The sequence below is a fragment of the Pan paniscus genome, chromosome 22 (genome assembly GCF_029289425.2).
Source record: "Pan paniscus chromosome 22, NHGRI_mPanPan1-v2.0_pri, whole genome shotgun sequence".
NCBI lineage: Eukaryota > Metazoa > Chordata > Mammalia > Primates > Hominidae > Pan > Pan paniscus.
In genome coordinates this window covers 41,211,820-41,236,073 of record NC_073271.2, presented here as the reverse complement: position 1 = coordinate 41,236,073, position 24,254 = coordinate 41,211,820, and the positions used below count along the sequence as shown (strand labels likewise).

Below are 24,254 nucleotides of genomic sequence, written 5' to 3'. Positions count from 1 at the left end.
GTCGTTGTGGTGTTCACCTTTGATTAATGTAAAAGATAGCAGTAAGGAGAGAGGTAAAAGGGGGAGAAGATACAGGTACAAAACATTAGAATAGAAGCTGCTGTTCGGGTGCTTCCTCCTCCCTGGACACGGCACAGCAAGGAAACAATGGTCATGAGCAGAGCAGCCAGGTTTCTTAGGGCAGCAAGAGGTGGGTCAGTGAAGAGGGCTGCAGAGTCTGATAGAGGTGACCCCTCAGGGGGAAAGGACAAGAAAGTCACATACCGAGAACTGGGGGTTTCTCCGGGGCTGGTGGATGTAGACAGAGAAACTGTCCCCAGCTTCCTCCCTGACCTCTAGGGCCTGCTTCCTGCATCTGGCTGTCCAGGCTGGGCTGAGCAGATGCTGGGCACAGAGACGGCCCCACATGACAGGGGTCCTCTCCCTGAGTCTTGCTTCACCCTGGGGAGCCAGCCACTGGCCAAGGATGTGGCTTCCCTTCCCAGGAGCTACCCACAGAGAGATGCTGCTGCGTGTTCTCACTCCCGGGATATGGGGAGAGGATCGGGGGTTCCTTTTGCTACTGGGAACTTCTAGACTAATTTAATAGGGTTTCTTCTATTGTTCTAAATTGTGCTTTTTTTCCCCACGGATTTTCTACTCTTGCTAGAGCTTTCTCCCTCCTCAAAGGAAGTCACACCGAAACTTATCTGGCATCGTTAACATTAACTGATACAATAGATAGGCTCTACTTTCAAATAAAGCAAGAATTAGTAAGCCCCTTGCCATCTTCCAGAGCAGATTGAGGCCATTCACAGGATGAAGATGACAGGAATCAAATATTAATATAGTATGCTTTCTCCAGATAAAACAAACTTAGGTTAAAAAGATGAACATTTTGGGAAAAAAGCTTGTAAGTGCAGTTCGTAAACTTGCATACGGCAGACATTTTGAAGAAGAAAAGAAGTAACCATCTCCCGTCGGTGTGGCACAGTGGTTTTTGTCGATTGAGAACATTTCACATTTGTCAGACATGAAAACAGGCAGGGTTACATACAACACCAAGATGGTTACCTGTTGTCATGACGACTCCAGCCAGCACTTTTCTGCGAGCGTGAGGGGAGGAGAAGTTGTCGGTCAGGTCACCAAACTTACCCAGGACCAGGCGTGAGACAGCGTCAGCTAAAACCTGTGTGGGAAGCACAGATGCAGGTTAGGGGCCAGATGCAGCTGGGAGCAGGGCTCACTCTCTCAATGCTGCACGCACTCTCCCTTATGGAGTGACACAGGCTGCTTCTCATCTGGAAAACCACACAGGTAAATCTGGCAAACAAGTATGTGTGTCTGTTTCTTCCAGAACATTCCTTGGAAATAGACACCCCAGGATCCTGCCAGGCTCTGGCTGAGTCCTTTGCCACCCGCGTGGGGCCAGTGTGGAGTGTGGGCACCACACATGAGCATCCCTCCAATCCTCACCGCAGGCCAGCCCGGCCCTCAGGAGGAAACCGAGGCAAACAGGCAAAACTGCCTGCTCAGGGCCACCTGCCCACGCCTACGCCCACCTAGTATGGCCCTCCCACCCCCCTTGCCCTCTCTCACATGCACACACGGTGTGGCTCAGTCAGCTCCAGGGCCACACATAGCTGGGAGCACAGCCCAGGATGATGTGCAAAATCACAGGCAAGAGAAAGGGGCGGCTTGGAGATGCGATCCAGTGAAAGAAGCCACAAGCTGTGCACAGCACCTCCCTCAAAGGCGCCACCGAGAGGCTTCTCAGTCATTCCAGCCTCTCCACACAAATGCACTCTGACTCCGCTCACTCGCCCAGACGGTATGATAGAATCGTGTACCAGAGAACAGCACGGGGAGGGAAAGCGCTTAGACGTTCGGAACACCTGCACAGGTATATGCTCAGGTCAGACAGACATCTGTATTAAAGTGCTTCTGAGAACAGATGTATTTGTTGGATTTTGGACATGGTCTTATGGCTTATGATTTATCTTGGATATAATGAGCCCATGGCATTTTGGGAAATGATGTCTGCTGGGAGGTGGGTGTTAAGAGCCAGTTTCAACTCATGTCCCACCAATTTCACACTTGTCTGGAAAATCAAATGACTACTAGGAAAACCCAGCATCCCCAGGTTGGTCCTTAATAAAATATTTCTGAAATGAGTAGAAAAGATAGTTGTCAGGATGTTTTTCTCTTATCATTGCACCAGCAAGTATCAGTGAGCACCAGAGGACAGTGTTCAAGACAAGTCATGCGGAGAATGGACAGAGGCTTTGGTGGCAGGGATCCATGCACCCGCAGGCAGCGGCATCTGCAATGCAGGGGCGAGCGGACGCGAGGAACTGAGGCTGTGACAGAAACACAGGACGTGGCCAGGGTGCCAGAGGGAAGGGGCGACGCATTCCAATTGGCCAGGGTGCCAGAGGAAAAGGGCGATTCATTCGAGTTTGCAGAGAAGAAAAAGTCATAAGAAGATTAGGGATAAGCCAGAGGAAATAAAAGTTTCCATTTCATATAAGATTAGGCGAATCTCCAAACTTTCAAAGAGAGGCGAAGAACTTTAACTTCAGAGTAAGTTCCGAGAGCCTCACTCTGAGGTCTGGTGCTGGGGCTGATGCTTGTTAACGCAGACATCTGAGGCACGTGGCCAGGGCTCAGCACCCCATTGAGGGGATTACTGGTCTCATTAACCTGTATGGTTAATGAAGGACTTCCCTCTTAATTTGGGGGACAGATATAAGAACAAAAAAAAATGTTCTTAAGAGTTAAACCCATGCCACACAGTCCCAGGCAGCACCATTTACCTGCAATGACACGCAGGGATGACTGACCTACGTCCTTCAAGGGTTACTCTAGAAAAAGAGTGAGGGTTTTCCACCCATCCTAGAATGCACATTTGGAAATTTCCTGTTGAAAGACAATAGAGCCCACCAACAAAGCCCTAAGGACTGCTTCTGGGAGGGCCACCCGGGTCCTACAAGGAACACATGTCACATTCCGGGGCTATCCTGGGGGCTCCAAAGACACAAGGTGGCAGGTTCCACTCTGGCAGAGACTAGAAGTGCAGTTCCATCCCCTCATGCCCTAGTGGTTCTGGACATGAGGCCTAGAGCCTGGTGTTCAGCACCTACAGAGCCCAGAGGAACGTGGCGTCAGGGGGCTGAGACAGCCCTGCCCACCTGCACCCCTCCCCAGGCTGAAGCCCAACAGATGTCCCTCCAGCCTTCCCAAGCCAGGGGCTCTGGTCATGCTCCACACAGAAGTCACTGCAGGCGCACAGCCAAGCCAGGGAGGCAGGGGTGACATCTCTACTGGCACTTCGATCTGCGTCCGCCTAAGGTGCTCCCAGCCTACACACTGAAGGTTCAGATATCTGGGATCCACGGCATTTGATGTCATTTCAATGGTCTTATATGCCACTCTGTCAATATTAAGGGAAGACAAGTCACATCAGACAATATTTTGAACTCAGGCTTTAATATTTTAGCAAAGAGTAACCCTGAAAATAAAAAATCACATGGGATCTAGTAGCACTGATTTGTTAAAGTACAAATGGACTAATAATCCTTATAAACAATGTTGACGAGAGGTTAATAAGGGAAGCAAGTATTTGGTTCGTTAAAAAAATCAGTGAAATACCTTGAATATATTATTTTATATTGATGTTGCATTTGATTCCTTTAGGCAAAATAAAATACATTTCCTTCCTTTAAAACAGAACTCCTGGTCATCTCAGACTACAACTGCACAGAGGTTGTTCTAATTGTAGCCAACAGCAAAAAAGAAACTATAAGACACTTGGATTCTTCCATGGGAACACAAGCCACCTTCAAGTCTTGTGGTCAAGGGTAGTATACATGTTATCTTCAAAGTGAAGAAGACTCTGATACAAAGGAATAAATGAATAGAGGGTCAAAAAAATAATTTTTGCAATAGACCAGAAGAACTTTGGATTTCCAAGAAAAGAAGGAATACATAATCAGAGTTTTAGGATTTAGAGATGGGAACTAAAGGTGATTTTCTCCTTTACTTTTTCTCTTTCACGTAAGCCAATCTAAGCCCACCCTGGAACTTCCCCTTCCTTCATCCTGATTTCACTGGGCTGGGGAGGTCAAATGGAAGCGTGGCTGTCCACCTCCAGCCTGGGCATGCGGGGAAGTCCTCATACAGCCCATGTAGGAAATTCAAAGTAGAGACTCCCAGGCAACTGGCAGGCCCTAGAACGGTTGTTGGAGGCCCCTCCCTCCCTGCGCTCTGATAGGTGCTCACTGCTGTGCTGGCTCATTCGCTGCTTTGATGGGCTCCTCGGCTTAGGAACAGCAAACAGCCACCAGCCAGTCATGTGGGAGCCCAGAGGCTGCCATCCTGACCCAGACTTGGGTTTTCAGCTGCTGACGGGCTGGTGTCACTTATCTTGAATGTGAGATTCTTGGATGAGACCTTTGAAGGAAAATGGTGCTGAACTGGGGGCAAGGTTTCAAAGACTGGGCTCTTCTTCCCTCTCTCCTGCTAAAGGCTTGCTGTGGGATGAGGGTCATGGGGGGGTTGCCTAACGGGAAGGGAGTTATGGATAGCGTTGTAAACACTGCTCTGGTGGACGGGGTCTCAGGTGTCCCTGCCTTGCACTGCGACAGACCCAGCATGCACTAGGATGCAGACGGCTTCTCAGTGGCCACATGGCCATGGAAATCAAGCAGCCAGACTTACCAGTAACTCCTCCTGGTGGGGACAGAGTGATGTCAAGGTGGAAAGTCAACAGTAATGCTGAAACTAAAATGCTGTCTAGAAGCATTACCAAGAGCAATGACCCCGTGTTTTAAAGCAGCAGCATAGTTCCTCACCTGCGGTAAATGCAGCTGAAGACCCTCACTGGGAATAGGCTGGCGAGATGGCGTCTGATCCAAGTGCAAGTTAAAAATGGTGGCCAGGGCAGACTGCGCAGCCCGGGCCTTGGCAAGCTTCTTGTTTCTCCCCGAGCCTTCAAAGAACTGACCATCCACGACCACAGACATGACGAAGCTCTTGGCATGGCTCTCCCCGCTCTCGGAGAGGAAGTCATACTTGAGTCCTGGGCGCAGTTCGTTCAAGATCATCACGGGATTCTTCCCACTCGGGGGTGGGAATGGTGGTAAGACAGGGAGAGGAGGCTGGGCTAGGCTGGCAGGCACCGGGGAAGCAGACAAGCTGAGGTCCCCGCTGGAACTGAAGGAGTCATCCCCATTGGAGCCCACGTAAAAGGGAGGCTCCGCCTTGTCAGGAGTTTCAAAACCATTGAAGAGCGTGTCAGGGAAGTCGGCCTGGTCAGATGTGAAGTCCGTGTTGACAGACAGGGTCCTCCCCATGGCCAGGTGGGCCTCAGAGGCATTAGGAAACTGAACGAAAGACCTCAAGGCCTTCTCAGCAGCATGGAGTTTTGCCTTTTTCTTTGTGGGACCAGAGCCCTCAAAAACCTGGCCATTCACCTCCACAGACATGACAAACAAAGGCGCGTGCACGGGCCCAGTCTGGGACAGGAGTGTGTACTGCAAACCAGGCTTGATCTCATTCAGCTGCATCAGGGCGTTCTTGGGGAGGACGGGCCCTGGTGTTTTCCTCCTTTTCTTCAGGCGGTACTTGGAGTGGCCATTGCTGCCCTCCTCCAGGGGCCGCTTTCTGCCGGGGCCACCACCACCCCCATTGGAGAGCTGAGAGCCCTCGCCAGGCCCAGGTGTGCTGCCATCCTTGGGGGACACGTTGTCCAGATTGCGGTTTTCCTTCACATCAGTGCTGCTGGAACCTGTGGTGCCCAGAAAGAGTAACTTACAATGCCTTCGTTGCAGGATCTTGTAAATGCAAAATTTATAGATTCCTTTAGCTCTCTTTGTAACTGGTTAAGTGATGTGTGCTTATAAATTTTATTCCTTGATGTATACATGAAGAGTTATACATTTAGTTAAAGAACTACCAGCCTCAACTAAACAAGTAATCTGACACTTTGCTTAGTGACTAATACCATTTCTATTTAGTGTCACCAACTGCTTTTGCTTTAAAAAGTAAAATCTTTAAATAATTTTTTTTATAATTTAAAAATTTTTTTTAATTTTTTAAATAATTTTCTGAGAATATTATGAAGTACCTAGACTTTTTCAACCTTATCAAAATGTGGGATGATAAATTAATCCAGAAAGACCTTACATTAATAAGTCTAATGAAATGACAATTTAATATCAATATATGGATAAATATATGTTTATTTTAGCATCTTCCTTTCACTGTTGTTTACCCTCATGCTATCTAAGGGTTTTAAATTGCAGCGTCTCTCAGAAGAGAAAACTATTTAAAAACATGCATTCACAAGATAATTAGTTTTTCAGGTTTAAAATATTCAATCAATAAATACAATTATTTGATTTAGTTTATGAACCAATCTTTAAAAGCTGCTTATGTAATTGTGTAAAGTATTATGGCTTTTTAGTTGTTGTGTTTAGGAGGGTATGGTTTTATTTCTAGTATCTATTTAAAAATGAGAATATTATATATGGGGGCTGATTAAGTCTGAATCCTTAATATCGTTCCATGATAGGAAAAGTGTGTAAGAACAAGACACAAAACTGAAGCTGTAGGCAGGTTACAACTTCCTAACTTCATAAATACACTTTCTGCTGATTTTGTCTTTTTTAAAACAATTATTTGATGAATTTCCAGAATAATTTGTTTATCCTAACTTTTAAAGGTATTTCAGATTTTGAATTAATACAGACAATTTTAGAATTGTAAAATTACATGGCAAAATAAACATAATTTTTAAATTTTATTTATTTATTTATGTGTTTATACATGTATGTATGTATGTATGTATTTATTTATTTACTTTTGAGACTGGAGTGCAGTGGCGTGATCTCGGCTCACTGCAACCTCCACCTCCCGGGTTCAAGTGATTCTCCTGCCTCAGCCTCCCGAGTAGCTGGGACTACAGGCGTGCACTACCATGCCCGGCTAATTTTTGTATTTTTAGTAGAGACGGGGTTTCATCATGTTGGCCAGGCTGGTCTGGAACTCCTGACCTCAGGTGATCCGCCTGCCTTGGCCTCCCAAAGTGCTGGGATTACAGGTGTGAGCCACCGTGCCCGGCCCTAATTTTTTATTTTAAAAAGAGGAGTATAAAGTGTTCATCAAGCTTTTTAAAAAGGAGAAGAAGAAATAATTCCTTTCCATCATGGCTAGGCAGCTGTCACATGGAGCCCAGGGGTGAGGGCTACAGTGGCCTGCAAGGTTGTAATGTGAATGAAAGTTAAAGACATCTACCACTAGATTTCAAAAATCTGTATTTTTTTAAGTAACCAAAATATTACTAAAATTGTAAACCAATTTACGAGTGCCCCATATGGTGGCTTTAGGGTCTATTTCTACTACATGTGTAAAAAGGTAGATTCTCATTATGTTAAGCAAACTGAAAAGTTGTGAAAATATTCATCAGCTTCATCCATGGGAAGGTTTAAAGGGACCAAGTCCTCGCCCTTGGCTGCCAATTGAGGTTAAAGATCTCTAATTCCAGGGCTGTCATCATTCAGCCAAGACAGCAGAGCATAAACCTGGTTTAGACACAACCCATGGGAAAACTGATGCCACACTGTGGTAGAGGCTAAGAGATTTAAAACTTTCTCTACAGACATTATTTCTCCAAAATAATCCTCACACACACACCACTTCTCCCAGTTGACAAAGCTGATGGAATGGACACTAAATTTTCATTTATAACATCCTCCAGCAAAAGCTCGATAGGTTACTCCTTTCGGTGCTCAAAGGGAACAAAAGGTTAAAAAAAAATAGAGCCAAGATGGAATTCAGAGATTAATAAACTGAGCAAGAACATGACATACTAGATTACTGCTTACATTTTGACTTTGTTGCTAAACAATTATCAATATCAAAAATCAAATCATTATAAATGTATTTGGACATGCATTTAACCAAATATTTATAACCTCTGAAATAACCAAATGCTTTCCTTTCAGAAATAAAAATAATTACTATTGGATTGACAAATAATCTTGAGAAGAATACACTTTCTGTAACACAGATTCCATACATTCTAAATTCTTATTCACCTCAGGAGCACACTGAAATACTACTCTCACTGTCACTGAAAATGCTACTATCATAAAGGAAAATACTAAAACTAGAGAAAGATGCCACTTTCACAGCTTTTCTTCAACAGATGCCTTCTCTTTCTGTATCATGCTACTACACTTCATAAATGTAAATACTGATCATGACAGGGCTTTGCATTGCTTTCAAAATGATACAAATACAGGACCAGAATGTCCACGTTTTAGCACTACAACATCGGCTTCTCTTCACAGAAAAATGTGGGAGGATTCTTTAGCATGTCAAGTGATCACAGGATCAGTTTGGGGATAGTTCCAGAACCTACACGATCACGAAGCCTCTGTCTATGCGAGGTGACTGCAGCTGTAGGCTGTAGGCCACAGTCCTGACACAGAGGCCCTGAGGACCCCTGCACACGCTCCGTTGGTGGGCTACTGCACGGGCCAAGCACAGGTCACATTTTCTCAAATGAGGAGTATGGACGTAACCTCTCTCTTAAAACTTGTCACAAAATTGGAAACAGTGAGTAGAACTGCCCAGTAAAAACATAAAGCTGGGTTTTTAAAAGATCTCAAGAGCAGGATTGATGAGGATAAAAACCTGAAAAAAACAATCACCAGCAGGCAGGCACGGGCTGCGCACACAACAGCGGAAGTGAGGTGAGCACGCTGGTCCCGTGGTTCCTGGGTAGCACTGCAGGAGGTGGTCTCACCCTCACACCCCAGATGGCTGACTTCAACCAAAGCCAACACTTAGCACACAGTCCATAGAGCAGAGGCCCAGCCGCCTCCACAGCATCCACAGCACACCCATGGGGCAGCAATACCACGCAGAAATCAATACCATGCAGAAATCAATACCATGCAGAAATGCTTCACTGGGTCATGGTTTGGGTTCTACATGGTACGCAAGAGTGACTCCAAGACCCCAGATCATCGGTTGTGCGTAAAGTCAAAGGGAAAGTGCTAAGTTCTAATGCTCAATAATCACTCCCAGTGACATGTCACTCATCATTGACAGCTGCATGTTATTCCTTCAGACAAGTAAGAAGGTAAATACGGATATTTATATTAGTTAGAGCAATGATGCCTTTGTTGTAATTTCTCTACTAAACTCTCCCAACTTCCGTGGAAGCATCTAAACCTGTTTTCTGGGACTGAAGATGAACTAGAAGAGATAAGTACCTTCACCGAAACACCAACGTACCCCAGCGGCCTTCCACCACCCCGGCACCAGAGAGAACAGCACGGAAGGAGGAGGCCCACACCAGTCCCAGCTCTCATTAGCACCTTTGCGAACTTTAGATCAACAGACACGTGTGAATCCCCTTCCTTCAAAATGCAGCGAGAACCTGCATTTTGAAGGGAAATATTTCTGTCCTATTATTGCAAAGGACTGGGTATTTAAATCAATCTCAGACGTTATCTTCGATTTGTATGTGTGAATACTCAGAGCATTATTCTGAGAGGCATGCCGTGACAGGACTCCACATGAAACAGTGGGGCTTCATGAGATATACCCAGAAGCCCATTCCACGGGGCACAGTGATGCCCCACGACGATAAGGAGGAAGGAAAAACCTAGACATACAGCTGCAGGGAAAACGTCTGCAGCAAATTCTGACACCTGTTGCAGAGAACACACCAAAAATTAAAAACATGCCACTGTCAGTAGAAGATGTTACGGGAAAAAACACAATCCCCACACTGCTCTCATGAAATACATTTGAAAAAACACCAAAATGTTAACATAAAATTAGCTATCTGATACTACGTGATAGGCCTAGATCTTACTCATGTTTTCTTCATCTTCTATATCCATGGCAAAATACTTTTGAGGGTTTCTTGACTGGCGGAGACTGTTTCTGTCTGAAAGACAGTAAGAAAATAGCATTTAGTGTGCCTATGACAGGAGTAATATGAAGTAAGTCTACTCTAAGGAAATAATTACAACATTATTACAAATTGAAGGAAAAAAATCATAAAATAAGAACTAGGTCTTGTTACAGAAGTCAGATCTGCCATCTGGTACAAAATACTCCTCCTTGGCACATTCCAGTCCAGCAAAGGACTTCTCGCGTGGATTCCAGTCCAGCAAAGGACTTCTCGCGTGGATTCCAGCACAGCAAAGGACGTCTCGCGTGGATTCCAGCACAGCAAAGGACTTCTCGCGTGGATTCCAGCACAGCAAAGGACTTATCCCGTGGATTCCAGTCCAGCAAAGGACTTCTCGCGTGGATTCCAGCACAGCAAAGGACGTCTCGCGTGGATTCCAGCACAGCAAAGGACTTCTCGCGTGGATTCCAGTCCAGCAAAGGACTTCTCGCGTGGATTCCAGTCTAGCAAAGGACTTCTCGCGTGGATTCCAGCCCAGCAAAGGACTTCTCGCGTGGATTCCAGCACAGCAAAGGACTGCTCGCGTGGATTCCAGCACAGCAAAGGACTTCTCGTGTGGATTCCAGTCCAGCAAAGGACGTCTCGCGTGGATTCCAGCCCAGCAAAGGACGTCTCGCGTGGATTCCAGCACAGCAAAGGACTTCTCGCGTGGATTCCAGCACAGCAAAGGACTTCTCGCGTGGATTCCAGCACAGCAAAGGACGTCTCGCGTGGATTCCAGCACAGCAAAGGACTTCTCGCGTGGATTCCAGCACAGCAAAGGACGTCTCGCGTGGATTCCAGCCCAGCAAAGGACTTCTCGCGTGGATTCCAGCACAGCAAAGGACGTCTCGCGTGGATTCCAGCACAGCAAAGGACTTCTCGCGTGGATTCCAGCACAGCAAAGGACTTCTCGCGTGGATTCCAGCACAGCAAAGGACTTCTCGCGTGGATTCCAGCACAGCAAAGGACTTCTCGCGTGGATTCCAGCACAGCAAAGGACTTCTCGCGTGGATTCCAGTCCAGCAAAGGACTTCTCGCGTGGATTCCAGTCCAGCAAAGGACTTCTCGCGTGGATTCCAGCCCAGCAAAGGACGTCTCGCGTGGATTCCAGCACAGCAAAGGACTTCTCGCGTGGATTCCAGCACAGCAAAGGACTTCTCGCGTGGATTCCAGCACAGCAAAGGACGTCTCGCGTGGATTCCAGCACAGCAAAGGACTTCTCGCGTGGATTCCAGCACAGCAAAGGACGTCTCGCGTGGATTCCAGCACAGCAAAGGACTTCTCGCGTGGATTCCAGCACAGCAAAGGACGTCTCGCGTGGATTCCAGCACAGCAAAGGACGTCTCGCGTGGATTCCAGCACAGCAAAGGACTTCTCGCGTGGATTCCAGCACAGCAAAGGACGTCTCGCGTGGATTCCAGCACAGCAAAGGACTTCTCGCGTGGATTCCAGTCCAGCACAGGACTTCTCGCGTGGATTCCAGCACAGCAAAGGACGTCTCGCGTGGATTCCAGCACAGCAAAGGACGTCTCGCGTGGATTCCAGTCCAGCAAAGGACGTCTCGCGTGGATTCCAGCACAGCAAAGGACTTCTCGCGTGGATTCCAGCACAGCAAAGGACGTCTCGCGTGGATTCCAGCACAGCAAAGGACGTCTCGCGTGGATTCCAGCACAGCAAAGGACTTCTCGCGTGGATTCCAGCACAGCAAAGGACGTCTCGCGTGGATTCCAGCACAGCAAAGGACTTCTCGCGTGGATTCCAGCACAGCAAAGGACGTCTCGCGTGGATTCCAGCACAGCAAAGGACGTCTCGCGTGGATTCCAGTCCAGCAAAGGACGTCTTGCGTGGATTCCAGTCCAGCAAAGGACTTCTCGCGTGGATTCCAGCACAGCAAAGGATGTCTCGCGTGGATTCCAGCACAGCAAAGGACTTCTCGCGTGGATTCCAGCACAGCAAAGGACTTCTCGCGTGGATTCCAGCCCAGCAAAGGACTTCTCGCGTGGATTCCAGCACAGCAAAGGACGTCTCGCGTGGATTCCAGCACAGCAAAGGACTTCTCGCGTGGATTCCAGCACAGCAAAGGACGTCTCGCGTGGATTCCAGCACAGCAAAGGACGTCTCGCGTGGATTCCAGCACAGCAAAGGACGTCTCGCGTGGATTCCAGCACAGCAAAGGACTTCTCGCGTGGATTCCAGCCCAGCAAAGGACTTCTCGCGTGGATTCCAGTCCAGCAAAGGACTTCTCGCGTGGATTCCAGCCCAGCAAAGGACTTCTCGCGTGGATTCCAGCACAGCAAAGGACTTCTCGCGTGGATTCCAGCACAGCAAAGGACGTCTCGCGTGGATTCCAGCACAGCAAAGGACGTCTCGCGTGGATTCCAGCACATCAAAGGACGTCTCGCGTGGATTCCAGCACAGCAAAGGACTTCTCGCGTGGATTCCAGCACAGCAAAGGACGTCTCGCGTGGATTCCAGCACAGCAAAGGACGTCTCGCGTGGATTCCAGCACAGCAAAGGATGTCTCGCGTGGATTCCAGCACAGCAAAGGACTTCTCGCGTGGATTCCAGTCCAGCAAAGGACTTCTCGCGTGGATTCCAGCCCAGCAAAGGACGTCTCGCGTGGATTCCAGCACAGCAAAGGACTTCTCGCGTGGATTCCAGTCCAGCAAAGGACTTCTCGCGTGGATTCCAGCCCAGCAAAGGACGTCTCGTGTGGATTCCAGCACAGCAAAAGACGTCTCGCGTGGATTCCAGCACAGCAAAGGACGTCTCGCGTGGATTCTAGCACAGCAAAGGATGTCTCGCGTGGATTCCAGCACAGCAAAGGACTTCTCGCGTGGATTCCAGCACAGCAAAGGACGTCTCGCGTGGATTCCAGCACAGCAAAGGACGTCTCGTGTGGATTCCAGCACAGCAAAGGATGTCTCGCGTGGATTCCAGCACAGCAAAGGACTTCTCGCGTGGATTCTCCCACATGGAGGGATGAGGAGGGTGGGACCAGGTCCCAGCAAGGGAGGTTCAGGGCCAGTGCCCAGGGACCTCACACCACTCTGAGGAGGGTGGGTTTGATTCCAGGCAATGGAGGGCCATGAAGAGCGCTGAACTAGGGACAAAGGCACTGGTATTTGCACTCTGGAAAGACGCCTGCTGCAGGATGGACTAAGGACACAACACGCCATGACAGATGGCGACAGACCTCAGAAGGGCGCTCACATACTTGCCATCTATCTTTACTCTGGGTAGACTTTTGGCTTCCAGCTGTAAACTAAAGCCACACAGCAGAACCAGAACCTACAGCTTCTCACTTAGCTACTTCTCTCTCACCTTGAATAGCTCCTTATGCAGACAAAACTAAAGTGCACATGACTGCTAAAATTCAATCTAATTTCTTAGTTACATATAAGTATTATTTTGTTGGCAGGAGAAACCACAGGAAATCCTCAAAGAACAGGTATTACAATTTCTAGTTACTAACAAATTTAAGAGTTTCCTCTTCTTAAATATTTTAGATATACTTTGTCAGACTGTATTAATACATGTTCTATAATAAAGAATATCATCAAATTGCAATTGAGGAAAAAGAAGATTTGCAAATTTTATAATCACACGTTACTTTGTATACAAATAAAACTTATAAATCACTAAAAGGCAAATTCATTGCTCTTAGAAAATGGTGACTAAAATGTACTAAAACATGCATATATCTTATATATCTATATCAAATATCATATATCTAAAAATAGATATTTTATATATATAGTTTTTCATGAAATCATGTTAATAACTTTCAATCTCACTATATTTCAGGCAAATGTGTTGCTAAAAGTTAAATGAGTTTCTCTTTAGAATCCTTTATTCAAGAAAGTTTTCCAGATAGTTTTAAAAGCATTATTATTTTATAGTCATTAACTATTTCAAGATATATTTTCTGAGAATCTATTACGTGCAAAGCACTTGTGCTAGATACAAGAACCTAAATCAGATTCTGAGAAACTTAAATGTAAATACTGCCTGAACAGCTGATTATATTAAGGAATTATGAAAAATTATTTTAGGTGTAGAAATGGCAGTTCTCTTTTAGTGACATATACTGAAGTATTTACAAATGAAAGGACAATGTCTAGGATTGACTTCAAAATAATTCAGTGTGGTGAGAAAAACACAGATGAGGTGTAGACAAAACCAACAAATGGGCCCTGGTTGGTAATTACTGATGTGGCTGATGGGCATGCAGAGTTCTTGATACAATTGTATATTTGTATATGTTTTAATATTTCCATTACGGAAGGACTGATAAAAAGTAATTGGGTTAAGGTCTAGAATGGGAGGTGAGATGTAGGCACAGAGGGCAAGATCCCTGCAGGCAGGGCAGGTGCCCTCAGTAGGCTGTGGGTGCTCCCAGGAGCCTCCTGGCTGGAGGGATCAGGCCAAAAAATGAGGACATGCTCGTTAAACTGAGCTTCAGACAAGGGGTCTGGCTGAGCATATCATGAAGATGGAAAAACAGGTGGCTTGTGTGAGGGCACTGAGGTTATGCAGGCAAAGTGATGGCAAGGCGCTTCTCAGAAGCCCAAACTATAAACTGGAGGAACAACGAATAAGCCTGTCCAAATAGCTCTGTTCTTATTGGCTGAAACTGGTCTTAAATAGGCAAAGGAACTTCCTCAGTGGGAAGACAGAGTTCTTCTCCTTTTTCCTCCCATTAAACACAACTAAAAATCCTGGATATTACACATAAAACACACATAAAAAGACTGAGAGATGTAGAGAAAGCTGACAAGCCAGGGGGGCTCAGGACCTGAGAAGCGACCCTGCATTTTCCTTTTGCTTCATTTTCTCAACATAGAGCTGAGGAAGCCAGAACCCAGAAACATCAGCAGGCACTGGCAGAAACAAAACACACAAAAAGCTGCAACAAAAGCTGCTCTCTCTGGCCAAAGGACCAGGAAAGAGGTAGCCCAGCAAGACAGAAAACTTCTTAGACAAGAATTGCTTTATTCCAGCCAAACACCAAACAAAAAACCTCAACCACGCCCCACCCGTGCCAGGCTGTAAGGACAACCCCAGAGTCCCCTTGTTGGGTGGTGTCAGATAAGGCTGAGTGACAAGCCACAATTTTCATTTCCACCAGGCTCTAACAACCCCTTCCCTTCCCACGCCACAGTGTAGAGTCATGAGAGACTATGTGGGGAAGCTGGGCTCTCTTTCCACCTGGTGGAAACGAGGCTAGCCGGTGCTGCCAGTGAAGGCTCCAGATGGAGCAGTGATGAGGCTCTCTCACAACAGGGAGCTATCCGGGAGCCCCAGTGGGGAACTGGGACTTATCCCCCATCCAGCAGTAATGAGACAGCATCCCCGCTTCCTCTGACACCGTGGTGTATGAGAAAGTCAGCTAAAACAGAAGGCTTCAGTAAGATTTAGAGTCTCATAATATCATATAATCAGGTTCCAATAAAAAATCACTTGTCACATCGAGAAACAGAAGATATCAAACTAAATGAAAAAAGACAATGAACAGATGCCAACACGGAGATGACACAGGTGTTAGAATTCTCTTAGAAAGACTTTAATGTTAACCACCATAAAAAAAAATAAAGTGGGAGCAATCAGTCTAGCTGATCTCAGCATTTACTACAAAGCTACAGTCATCGGTACGGTACAGTGTTGGCAAGGGGCAGACGAGCAGATCACAAGAGGATAGCACAGAGAACCCCGAATACACCACACAAATATGTCCAACTGATTTTGGACAAAGGTGCAAAAGCAATTTCGTGAAGAGGCACAGCCTTATTGGGGCAACTAGAGATCCAAAAAAATGAACCTCAATTCAGGTCTCCTACCTTATTCAAAACTTAACTCAAAATAGATTATGGGCTTACATGCAAAACATAAAACTATAAAACTTTTAGAAAGTTACAGGAGAAAATCCTCAGGATCTAGGGCTAGGCAAAGAGTTTTTAGACTTCACACCAAAAGCACAATCCACAAAAGAAACAACTGATAAACTGGAAGTTAAAAACTTTTTCTCTGCAAACGTCCCTGTTAAAAAGATGAAAAAACAAGCTACAGACTGGGAGAAAATATTTGAAAAATATATATCCAACAAATAGAATATATAAGAAATTCTCAAAGCTCAACAGTAAAATAAACAAATAGTCCAATTAGAAAATGGGCAAAGGACACGAAGAGGATCTACAGATGGAAAATAAACTCATGAAAAGATGCTCAGGATCACGAGTCACTAGGGAAATGCAGCTGAGAACTACCGTGAGATAACTCCGCTGCACGCCTCTGAGAAGGGCTATTCAACATAGTGTTGCTTTAAAGACAGTGACAGCCCCAGGTGAAATGAGGCTGTGGAGAAAAAGGATCTCTCATAGACTGCTGGCAGAAATGTAAAATGGGATAGCTACTCTAGAAAGTAGTTTGGCAGTTTCTTAAAAATAAAATATGCAACTACCACATGACTCAGCAATTGTACTCCTGGGCATTTATCCCAGAGAAATGAAGGCTTATGTTCATATAAGTATTACTTCTTACAACTACATGTGAATCTATATTATCTCAAATAAAAAGTATTTTTTATTTTTTATTTTTGAGAATCTCGCTCACCCAGGCTGGAGTGCAGTGGCGCTATCTCGGCTCACTGCAACCTCTACCTCCCAGGTTCAAGCTGCCTGCCTCAGCCTCCCGAGTAGCTGGGATTACAGGGTCGTGCCACCACGCCTGGCTGATTTTTGTATTTTTAGTAGAGATGGGGTTTCACCATGTTGGCCAGGCTGGTCTTGAACTCCTGACCTCAGGTGATCTGCCTGCCTTGACCTCCAAAGTGCTGGGATTACAGGCATGAGTCACCGCACCCAGCCTTCAAAATAAAAAGTTTATTAATAATAGGCAGAAGACACACAAATGGCTAATTTAATTCTTATACATAATTAATCAATAATTGGTTTGCCTGAGAAGGCTGACTTCTCTCAGATTTCTGGGACCAGGAAAAACAAACTTTACAACAACAATAAAAGTGCAGAGGCACAGGAGTGAGCCCAGCTCATGTAGTTCACCTAATTCATACAGTTCACCTTGTTTTCCTGCCCTTACATATTAAAATTCTTTTAAAAGGACATGGAAAATGTCTCGCAGTAGAAAATAGTCATGCCGAGTGTGGTGGCAGGTGAGTACCTGCAGGTACCGCCCACATTAAGAATGGGAGCTACAAATCTCTTGCAGAGCAGAAGCCAACGTTTTCAGTTTTGATGAATGCCAACTCTTGTACCAAAGGTTATAAAACAAAGCAAAATAGCACATGCAAGCACTTTAGCACATTTCACAGAGCTATTTTTTCTTCCCTTTTTAAAAGAACCTCTTATGACCTGAACTACAAACAAATAAGAATTAAAACCCTATCAAATATCCCCTATGGAACAAAATTCCAAGAATGGTCAATTTAAAAAAAAAGACTTATTTGATAGCAATATTCAAAACAACCTCTTCATTTCTCAGAATGCCTCCTAATGCAGTAAGAAGACAGAGCTGGGAGGTGGTGAGTGTGGAAGAACATTGAACTTGACTGCAGAAGACCTGAGACTTCAGTTTCACTTGGTTCCAGGTACAAATCCAACTTGTTTTAATGGAACTAGACAAGCTGATTCTAATGTTTACGTGAAAAGGATAAACAGACTCAAATACTCAGGAAAACTCTGAACCAAAGGAGCAGGTGGCTTAGTCCTTCCTATTAGAAATAAAGAGCCTCAGTGCCTAAAGCAACACAGCGTGGCTCACGGACAAAGAGGGTCAATGTGATGGAAGAAAAACCTAGAATCAGACACAACACATCCAGACACAGAATATTTGGTAAAGGTGGCATTTTAAATCAGGGACATATGAACATGCTTTCTATTTTTAATAAACAGGACCAGACACTGGGTGCCGACATGGAAGAAGATCAAGCTGGATCAAACAAGGCCATTCCCTCACTGTGTCCTAATCATTTCTTCATGAGCTCGCTTTTGATTTCAGCTAACATGGTCAAATTGACAATGTTATACGTTTTGTACTGGGGGTAGGTAAATGATTGTTATATTATTCTTTATACCTTTTTATAGATACATTGCAACCACAAGTATAAACAATATATATAATGTTCTCATCAACTTTGGACAATGAGCATACCTACCCTTTTTCTCCCCTTCCCTTAATGAAAAAACATATCCTGGAATAAAATATTAAAAACATGACTTATTTACATTAAAGATGCATCAGAACTTGAATAGTTTCTATTGTGCTGGTAAAAAATGCCATCTTTAGGAGTCCACTAAAAGTTTATAGATTAAAAACTGTTTAAGACAACTGGTGAACTTGATTAAAATTACTAACATATATTACTGGATTAAATCCATTTTCCCCTCAAAAATGGATAGCTTTGAGAAAACTTTTACATATTCTTTATGACTGCTATGGGTTCCATATTTAATAGCTTTGAACTGCAAACTAAAAAAAAAAAAAGAAACAGTATTAAAGTGGAGATTATTCGTGTTCATTCTTTACTATACATCATACATCAAGCAGCATTCCAAAGCTAGATTAACTTTGTAGCAAAAAAATTGAAAGATGATTTGCTTATTTAACAAAAGCAACTGAAGTATAAACCTCTTACATCATTTGAACGAAAACAATCTGAAACTCAACAAGCGAATCATGCATGTTTAGAGATACACTTCACCTCATAATTTATATTTTGCTTTCAGTATTATCTAAACCAAACAATATCACTAAAGTGTTCCAAAATATTCAATTGATAATATTTTCAGTGAAATATTTTACCTTCTAGGAAACCCTCCCTGCAATCTGCTAAGTGAATCTTTATAGATCTTGTACACAGAGCAAGCAAGATTTGTGCCTAATTTTCAGCAAACGCATTTTTTCTAGTGCAATGCAAAAGGAGATAATTAAAATAAGAATAATAATGTACAATATTCATCATATTAAGTGGGAAATATTGATGAGAATAGGAATCTACTGAAACAGATGAGGAAATTCTAGCAAGGACAAATGACAGAAAGAAACATGCAGAGGTGTCAGTTAGGGCACCTTGCACAGGGCACCAACACCTCAGTGGTCCAGTCAGCAACTTCATCAAACTGTGGCTCTAGTTCCTTCCTCACTAAAAGGGATGCATCACGGGAGAACCACATGCCAGTCACACAGACAGTAGTAGACTGGCCCAGCAAGGCAGCTCTAGGGTGGCTGGGCGGGGGTGGGCCTGGTGAGGCCTGGGCGCTCCAGGGGTCCTCAAGTAAGGTGTTTTCAGCTTTGACAAAGGCCAACTCCTTGTTCACCTGGCCACCCCAGGCAACAGGTGTACCAATGCACATGTGTAAATCTTGTCGCCTCGCTGCACCCATCAGGCCAGACACCTGGAGACTACCTGGTTCTCTCTCCCCTCTCACCCCACACCCCATGTCACCAGCTCTTCTCCCAAAGTTGGGCTAAACACATCAGCCTGTCTGCTTCTGCGCTGCTGTTACCACTCAGCTTGTGCAGGAGCCTCTCTGCCTTCTCTTGACCCTGAGAGCCCCTCTCCTCGCAGCAGCCAGGGTTATGTCCTTATAAATAAAAAACGTCCTCTAACACATGCCCATGTGCTCATTGTCAGCCCTTCACCATGCCCACCAGAGCCTCTCCAACTTCCTGGGGTGCTTCCCTGTTCCCTCCCTGCCATGTCCTCGCGCAAGGCTTCATCAGACCCCACCTCTTACTGCTCAAGAGCACCAGCATCCAGCTCACACAGCACCAACCCACCCCAGCGCGCCCCTCCCTCTCCCTCCACGCACAGTGCAATCCACAATTTGTCTCCCTGTTTGTGGCCTGCCTCTCCCAGCGGGCTGCGAGGCCCACATGGCTGGGGCAGGCTCGGTCTCCTCCACCCCTCCACCCCGGGCGCCATGCCTGCCCCCACAGGCATGCTGTACACTGAGTTCCTCCACCCCCACCTTTTCCTTGGCAGCCCCAGTACTTGTGCCAACGCAGGGGCAAACTTGGGGCTTTCATGGCCTACTTCAGGCCCTGTGGACACATTCAACAGCTGTCCTCCCCTGTCCAGAGTCTTCACTTGGCTGCTACAGTTGTTTCCTAAAAATAAACCAATCCTCTGAGTGCCGTAACATCCCTGAGACACCTACACATCATGGATGGTGCCTGCGACGTGGCAGTGGCTCTGCAGCTTTCTGCTCTTTAAAATAGGGCCATTTGTTGGTCTTCACCAGAAGGAAAAAGCATGAACTTCTATCATTTATTATTAATCTGCAATTTTTATTGAAAGGTGTCAACTGGATGGCAAGTGTTCAAACGTACACTAGTTCTCACCAGTTAAGGGATCAGCAAAAAAAGCACACAGCCCAAGGTGACTGTGCCGAGCGAACTCAGCTATGGCAACATGGGACAGACAGCTACTCTGAGTCTACAAGAGCAGGGCCAATGGCCCCAAACCAAACACAGCAAGCATGGGGAGAAGTGTGGCAGAGCACAGAGGGCCAGATGTCCCTCGAGTTTCCCTTCAGTCACCCCACTCACTGCTGCCTGGTACTCAGCATCCCCCTGAGCAGGCCCAGGGAGCACACCGTCCACAACCCTGACTCCCATAGGCCCCAGCAGCCCCCAGGAGGTCACATGTGTGCTACCATTGTGGTGAAACTGCACAAGGCTCGCTGCTGTGGATGGAGCTGTGGATGCCACTGGCCTTAAGGGCCCAGAGTCAGCGTCCCCGGTGGGGGCCCTTGAGGGCCCAGAGTCAGCGCCCCTGGTGTGGGGTGGAGGTGGGGGAGGGGATTCCTGGCTCCTTGTGCAAAGCTGGTTGCCCCTCCCCGCTCACTCCCCCGCTGGCCTGACCACCCTGCTTTTCCCACCAGGCCCTAAGCTCTGCTAGGACAGACTCAAGCCTCATCCTCAGTGTCCACAGCTCTCAGCCAAGTGCTTCCTGTGAGGAAGAACGTGGATGCTTCCAATTGTGATGTCCTCAACTAACTAATCACAGCCAGGGAATGTTACCTGTGCCTTGTTGCCTTTTGGGACCATGTGGGCTGTATCCACTTTCTCCAAAACACATCTAAACTTGACTGCATACGAACTGACCTCTAAGTCCTTAAATCAGAAATATTTGTAAATGAAAGGGCTTTACATTGGTTACTATTGATGTGAAAGGGATCTACTTAGTACAATCCTCATTAACAACTGTTTTCCCGGGCAGCTATTATCGTCCTCTTCTAAGGAACAGAAACACCTCATGGGTCACTCTAGATGGGAAGCCTCTGACCAGCCTGCTGTCTGCAAAACGACAGTTGGCCGAGCGGGCAAGGGAGCACTGGGTGAGAGTCTGGGACTGAGCCTGTTTCAGGCCCTCGAGCTCTCCGACCTGGGTCTGAAGTGTCTGGTGCTGTGAGTTAAGATTCACATCTGGGTCTGAAGTGTCTGGTGATGTGAGTTCAGACTCACATCTTCTTGGAGCCTGTTTCAGGCCTTCGAGCTCTCCAACCTGAGTCTGAAGTGTCTGGTGCTGTGAGCTGAGAGTCTCTCCCATCTTCTTGGTTGTGGTTCTATAGGCGGAGCAAGCCCTGGTGATTCAGTGCTAGCACAGCACCTGCATGAAGGAGCGCTCATGGGCATCAGCTACTGCCCCTAAAGCAAGGAGTGGGGCTTTCGTGGACAGACCTGCATGCCCCTGCTTCCCCATGTCCCTGGTCAGGTGTTGCTCTTTTTGGTAAATCAGAACCCAGTGTCACAGGATCCTCAGGGTATCATTTTTCTGGCCAGAAACCTCCATCACTGGTGGCGCCTTTACCCGAGTTTTGCTTGGGCCTGCTGGGCTCATTCTGCCCACGCAGCCTGGCAGGCTGCGCTCGGCTCACACTTCCGCCAGGATCCCATGCCTGCCAAGGGGCAGCCAAGTGTGGAGAGGCAAGGGGTGTGTGAGTGAGTGGGAGTGGGGTCCAGCCATTGTGTACAGCCAGGCAGGTGAGACGGGCAGACCTAGGCACTCGCATGGACACTGGCTCCCTGCAAGGCTGCAGCTGAACCAGGCATACTACACACAGCTTCCATGGCTGAAACCAGGGAATACGGTAGTGCCCAGAAGCTTGGAAACACCAGGAACCGCAGGGCCCCAAAGGGGGCGTCACTGCCCTGGCTCAGGGAGCTCCTAGGTCTGGGCTCCCTGAAAGGCTGCAGCTCTTCTCTCCTTCTCTCCTGCTCTCCTCATTGCCTGCAACGTGGCAAGCAATGGGTGTGTTTCAGCCCTGTTTGTGTTACAGCTCTTTCAGACCTGCCATTCAGCAGGTCCTGAGTTCTTCTCCCATGTCCAGGAAGAATGAGGTGTGTGGACAAGTGGAAGGTGAGCAATGTGAAGAGGTGCTTCACTGAGTGACAGAACAGCTCAGAGAGACCCACAGTGGGCAGCTATTCTCCATAAGCAGGTCGTCCTGTCTTCTGCCCGAGTCTGGCTGAGTCCGGGGGTTTTTATGGGCTTCAGAGCAAAGTGTGTGCTGATTGGTGCATGGGCAGTCATGGGTGAGCCCTGAAAAAGCACCATAAGTTCTCACTCCGGTCTGTGGAACTGACAGCCTGGGCCCCAGGCCTTAAGCCCTCTGTAAGCTGAAGGTGGAGTTTCACCAGGGACCCTCCCCTTTCTTCCCAGGAGCTTGTCTGCCTCCAGCCACCATTATCCTGCCCTCCACAGTGTGCATGGCATCCAGAGTGTTCCTGCCGAGGGGTGGCTGCAAGGCCTGCGCTGTGCTTCCCTCAGCCCCGCGTTGGCCTCCCTCTCATGCTCGTCAGCACCCAAAGTCTGGGGGTGCCGAGGCAGCAGGGTGCTGGCATGTCAGCATTGCCCTGAGCAAACACGCACCCAGCCAGGTTGTGACAGTGCCCCAGCTCGGCCACAACTTTGATCTGAAACTGGAGCAGGTACTGGGAGTGGGGAGAGACCAAGCAGTGGGAGCAGGCACTTCTCAGTCTGTCGGGGCAGGGGGGCTTCCTGGGCCCCGGTGAGTGCAGGGATGCCTGGGTCCACAGCTGCTAATGGACGGCTGCAGCTGTGCCCAGGATGGCGGGGCTCCTGCCCCTCCAACTTGGAAGGGGGTGGGGCTTCCACCTGTTCCCGGCTCCCACCAACTCTGCAGAGCACAGAGCCCTAGCCTCCCCCGCTGCAGCTGACACCATGGCAGCAGCAACTCCAGACAGGCTGCAGCTGCCATCACCAGCCTCATCCACACTACAAAAACTGATATTGACTAAAACACTAGATGGTACTGACTACAGCAAGCAAATGCAGGCCAATTAATCCTGCCAAGTTATTTGCAGTATAAATCCTATAAAGCAGATCTTTAAAACCCTGGCTATTTATACTCTCAGAAGAATTACAGTAATTCTTACAGAAATATATTTTCAGTCATGTTTTAACTTGTTTTCTGTTAACCTTCTAGGTGCACACCTTCTATATAAGTCGATTACTTAACAACACAATGACCCTAACAGAAAATAGGATAATAACACAGAGTTCAACTTGTGGAAATGAACAAAAAAGGAGTAAAACCCAAATTCAGTATACGCTCTGTAAGGAGGACACTCACCATAATGAAATGATTAGAAGGCAAATAAAATTCTACCTTGTTTACAATAAAAATCCATAACGTTATGACTGCAAGTCATATCCAGGAAGATTTTTAGTAAGAATTCCAGACACATAAAATCTAGAACATGCTGCTTATATTTAATTAATTAACAATATTTAGCACTGAGATAACTAAACAGAAGCAAGCAACTGGAAGTATTTTAAAAACACAATCATCATGGCAAAGCAGTGCTGGGGCAACGCTAAGGGAACAAAGCTGAATCAGAGAGCATGGTGAGCGTTACAAATGTGCATGGAACATGTGAACACACATACGTCACAAGACAGTAAGCAAGAAGGCTGAAAGCCACTCCTTTTAATGGGAGTTAAAACAACCAAACAGAAAGAGACTATGCGAACGTCTGTAAGCCCTCCCACTGCAGCGGCTCCCGGCAGGGATCTCCCACCTCCTTCGGTCCAGCTCTACGAGGATCTGTGAAAATGATGGAGGTTAATTCCTTCAGTTACCTGCACCCTGAGTCCACTGGATAAAGACCATGTGTTTTCCTTCCATCTAAGGGACCTGGAGCATGTGCCTTGACAGAAGGCAGCCCCTACCCGATGGGCCTGAATGGAGGCAGACATGGTGACCTCCCTGAAAGAGAACCAGGTTTCTGTGGTCAATCTTCCAGCAGCCTA

At 46.7% G+C, this 24,254-nt stretch overlaps 1 protein-coding gene across 19 annotated transcripts in view; it reads right to left on the bottom strand.

Annotated features, from left to right (window-relative positions):
* The window catches only part of ADARB1 (adenosine deaminase RNA specific B1), a 158,630-nt gene that overhangs the window by 50,462 nt on the left and 83,914 nt on the right, over positions 1 to 24,254 (bottom strand). For 18 of the 19 annotated variants that reach the window (XM_034948038.3, XM_063601269.1, XM_055105332.2 and 15 more), the window contains 3 exons: positions 9,872 to 9,946; positions 4,833 to 5,767; positions 1,054 to 1,168 (listed from right to left, as the gene is read on the bottom strand). In XM_034948038.3, coding sequence (XP_034803929.1) covers positions 1,054 to 1,168; positions 4,833 to 5,767; positions 9,872 to 9,946 — 1,125 coding nt within the window. The remainder of the gene's footprint in view (positions 1 to 1,053; positions 1,169 to 4,832; positions 5,768 to 9,871; positions 9,947 to 24,254) is intronic. The other variant, XM_063601280.1, reaches the window with a different exon arrangement.